The 4264-nt window shown below is 46.6% G+C and overlaps 1 protein-coding gene across 1 annotated transcript in view; it reads left to right on the forward strand.

Annotated features, from left to right (window-relative positions):
- The first annotated feature begins 1466 nt into the window (after window positions 1–1466).
- Window positions 1467–4264, forward strand: part of LOC119300357 — a 26414-nt gene continuing 23616 nt past the window's right edge. Inside the window, exons 1-2 of the mRNA XM_037577345.1 lie at window positions 1467–1562; window positions 1754–1879. Of these exons, the coding sequence (XP_037433242.1) occupies window positions 1467–1562; window positions 1754–1879 (222 nt within the window). The remainder of the gene's footprint in view (window positions 1563–1753; window positions 1880–4264) is intronic.

Consider the following 4264-nt stretch of genomic DNA (forward strand, 5'->3'; position numbering starts at 1 on the left):
CACCGGGATGATGAAGATGGCCACCGGAGAGGGATTGCCCCCTCCGGCAGGGTGCCAGAACGGGTCTAGATTGGTTTTCGGTGGCTACGGAGGCTTCTGGCGGCGGAACTCCCGATCTATTGTGCTCACGGATGTTTTTAGGGTATATGGAGATATATAGGTGGAAGAAGTACGTCGGGGGGGGGGGGGCACGAGGGGCCCACGAGGGTGGAGGGCGCGCCCAGGGTGGTGGGCGCGCCCCCAACCTCGTGGCCTCCTCGAAGCTCCCCTTACATAGACTCCAAGTCTTCTGGGCTTCTTCTGATCCAAAAATAGGTTCCGTGAAGTTTCAGGTCATTTGGACTCCGTTTGATTTTCCTTTTCTTCGAAACCCTAAAACAAGGTAAAAACAGAAACTGGCACTAGGATCTGGGTTAATAGGTTAGTCCCAAAAATGATATAAAAGTGTATAATAAAGCCCATAAACATCCAAAACAGTAGATAATAATTATAGATACGTTCGAGATGTATCACTCCCCCTACACCGTCCTCGTCTCCGATGATGGTAAGCAACACCCCTCCCCCTTTGTTAGCTCGGTGGTTAGGCCGTTAGGCTAGGTGTAGGATCGATTTCCCACTGAATGAACCGTCGATGTCGACTAGGTTATGGACACATGAATGAGGCTGATAATCCAGGCAGCAACACTGATTAGTGTGATTCAGGCATGGGTCATGTTCATGCACTATATAGTTGTTCGTCGTGCTGGGAGACCTTTGATCTGCTATGGTCCATTGTTTCTCCGGGAACAGGAGAGGATCCAAAATCTGAACTACATCTACAACTGCAATGACATCGAGGCTCTATGGATGCTTCGAATGAAAAGAGCACCATTTGCCAGGCTTGTCGAGACCTTCAGGAGCAGGGGGGCTGCTACAAGATAGCATCTACACTAGTGTTGAAGAGCGAGTGGTCATGTTCCTCCATGTTGTTGGCCATAACCAGAGGTTCAGGGTCATTCACAACATGTTCAGGAGATCAATGGGGACCATCTCTAGGTACTTCAAGTAGGTGCTTTTTGCTATTGGGGAGCTTAGAGGAGAGATGATCAGGAGACCATCTGGTCAGACTGCACCCAAGATTCGCGGAAGCCCAAGATGGTATCCATACTTCGAGGTGAGCATTGAAAATATACATTTTTCATGGCTTGATATGCTTGTATTGTTCAAGTTGAGCACTAACACATGCTTGTGATGCCATTTTCAGGATTGCATTGGGGCAATAGATGGTACTCATGTCACTGCCAGAGTTCCTAGGTCACAGTCTGCAGCATACAGGGGGAGGAAGCACTACACAAGCCAGAATGTGCTTGTTGTTGTTGACTTTGATCTTAAGTTCACATATGTGCTAGCTAGCTGGGAGGGGTCAGTGCATGATTCTAACATTCTCAGTGACAACATGAGTCGACCTGATGGGATCAACATCCCCGATGGCAAGTTCTACCTTGGAGATGCTGGCTATGCATGTCGGCCGAGTACTCTTCCACCCTTCAGGAAAACCAGGTACCATCTCAATTAGTTCTCTGGTAGGAACTATCCTAGGACTGCACAAGAGTTGTTTAATCTCAGACACTCAGCCTTAGAGTAACTGTTGAGAGGGCATTCGGAGCTCTGAAGAATAGGTTTAAGATCCTGGATAAAGAAGCCATTCCACCCATACTCCACTCAGGTTAAGTTAGTTCTTGCTTGTTGCATTCTGCATAACTGGATCCTTCAGTGGGGCTTTGATGAACACGTGCCTGAGGAGGAAGAGGTCGAGCCTGACGATGTTGTTAGCTCCGGCCATGGTGTGGAGGCATTTGACAATGACGCTTGGAAGAACAAAAGGTTGGAGTGGGCAGAGGCAATGTGGCTTAATAGAGGTCAGTGCAGGATTTGAAGAAGATGGAAGAAGAAGAAGAAGCAGAAGCAGAAGAAGAAGAAGAAGAAGAAGAAGAAGAAGAAGAAGAAGAAGAAGAAGAAGAAGAAGAAGAAGAAGAAGAAGAAGAAGAAGAAGAAGAAGAAGAAGAAGAAGAGGAGGAGGAGGAAGAGGAAAAGGAAGATCTTATAGCAGCAACACCGATGAACTATCCCCTATTTAGCCAATGGCTCTTAATAATTTCAACTGTTATTTGATAGTAGTTAGGATGAACTATCATTTGTTTAAGTAGCTGGCGCTACATGTTCAGATTGTGTGTGGTAAGCTCACCACTAGTTAGAAGTGGTGACAACACCTTATGCAGGTTGCAACCAAACACCATGTGATATGTGCGCCTAATGCAATGCAGGCAACCAAATGCCGAGTCAAAAATGGTTGTCTCGTGCAACTAGGGGCATGCAGACAACTAAACTATGTGCATCTTGGGTTTTTTGGCCTGCATCCCCTCAAACCGGCTCACTAGAGCCAGGCTCGTCGGGCTAGGCTGGATTGGCAATGTAACCAAACATGCCCTAAGGTGATCATCAACATGAATGGCCTGCCCTCCGTTGAGTAAATCAATAAATTGAGCTACATGTTGAGCAACAAGAAAAAACTTACGATCTCCATGATTGACTCGTCGGTGGCCACACTCTTTCCACCCATGCGACCGCATGGCAGTACTTCACGATGGAGTTTGAGATGGTGTTCATGGATCGTATGAAAGTTGTAGGGCAGTGGATGTCCGGCAAGGCCTGGTCGGTCGATGGATGTCCCCTTGATTCATGCCTACAAAGTACGCACTTTTGGCCAAAGTGCTTTTTGTCGTGGATGTCCGGCAAGGCCTGGTCGGTGGATGTATCAATGAACATAATCTGAACTTTTGCAAACAAGGCGGGTGGTTGATGTCCGACAAGGCCTGTTCAACAGCCGAAGTGGTAGAGCGGTGGCGTCAGATTGGGAGAGTGCGAATACAGAGCAAGGAGGAGTGAGGGAAAAGTGCTCCAAAAGAGAGGATTTGGGTGTATATTATGTCGACTTTGGTTGTGCCATACGTAATACCGACACTGGCCAATTTTCGTCTGGGTAGTGCAACATGAAGGAAATATGCCCTAGAGGCAATAATAAAGTTTTTATTTATTTCCTTATATCATGATAAAAGTTTATTATTCATGCTAGAATTGTATTAACCGGAAACATAATACATGTGTGAATACATAGACAAACAGAGTGTCACTAGTATGCCTCTACTTGACTAGCTCGTTAATCAAAGATGGTTATGTTTCCTAACCATGGACAAAGAGTTGTCATTTGATTAATGGGATCACATCATTAGTTGAATGATCTAATTGACATGACCCATTTCATTAGCTTAGCACCCGATTGTTTAGTATGTTGCTATTGCTTTCTTCATGACTTATACATGTTCCTATGACTATGAGATTATGCAACTCCCGTGTGCCAGAGGAACACTTTGTGTGCTACCAAACATCACCACATAACTGGGTGATTATAAAGGTGCTCTACAGGTGTCTCCAAAGGTACATGTTGGGTTGGCGTATTTTGAGATTAGGATTTGTCACTCCGATCGTCGGAGAGGTATCTCTGGGCCCTCTCGGTAATGCACATCACTTAAGCCTTGCAAGCATTGCAACTAATGAGTTAGTTGTGGGATGATGTATTACGGAACGAGTAAAGAGACTTGCCGGTAACGAGATTGAACTAGGTATTGGATACCGACAATCGAATCTCGGGCAAGTAACATACCGATGACAAAGCAAACAACGTATGTTGTTATGCGGTCTGCCGATAAAGATCTTCGTAGAATATGTAGGAGCCAATATGAGCATCCAGGTTCCGCTATTGGTTATTGACCGGAGATGAGTCTCGGTCATGTCTACATTGTTCTCGAACCCGTAGGGTCCGCACGCTTAAGGTTTCGATGACAGTTATATTATGAGTTTATGAGTTTTGATGTACCGAAGGAGTTCGGAGTCCCGGATGTGATCACGGACATGACGAGGAGTCTTGAAATGGTCGAGACATAAATATTGATATATTGGAAGCCTATGTTTGGATATCGGAAGTGTTCCGGGTGAAATCGGTATTTTACCGGAGTACCGGGAGGTTACCGGAACCCCCCGGGAGGTATATGGGCCTTAGTGGGCCTTAGTGGAAGAGAGAAGAGGTGGCCAGAGATGGGCCGCGCGCCTCTCCCCCCCTTGGTCCGAATAGGACAAGGAGAGGGGGCCGACCCCCTTCCTCCTCTCTCTCCTCTTTCCCCCCTCCACGAATCCTATTCCAACTAGGAAAGGGGGGAGTCCTACTCCC

The sequence above is a fragment of the Triticum dicoccoides genome, chromosome 5A (genome assembly GCF_002162155.2).
Source record: "Triticum dicoccoides isolate Atlit2015 ecotype Zavitan chromosome 5A, WEW_v2.0, whole genome shotgun sequence".
Classification (NCBI taxonomy): domain Eukaryota; kingdom Viridiplantae; phylum Streptophyta; class Magnoliopsida; order Poales; family Poaceae; genus Triticum; species Triticum dicoccoides.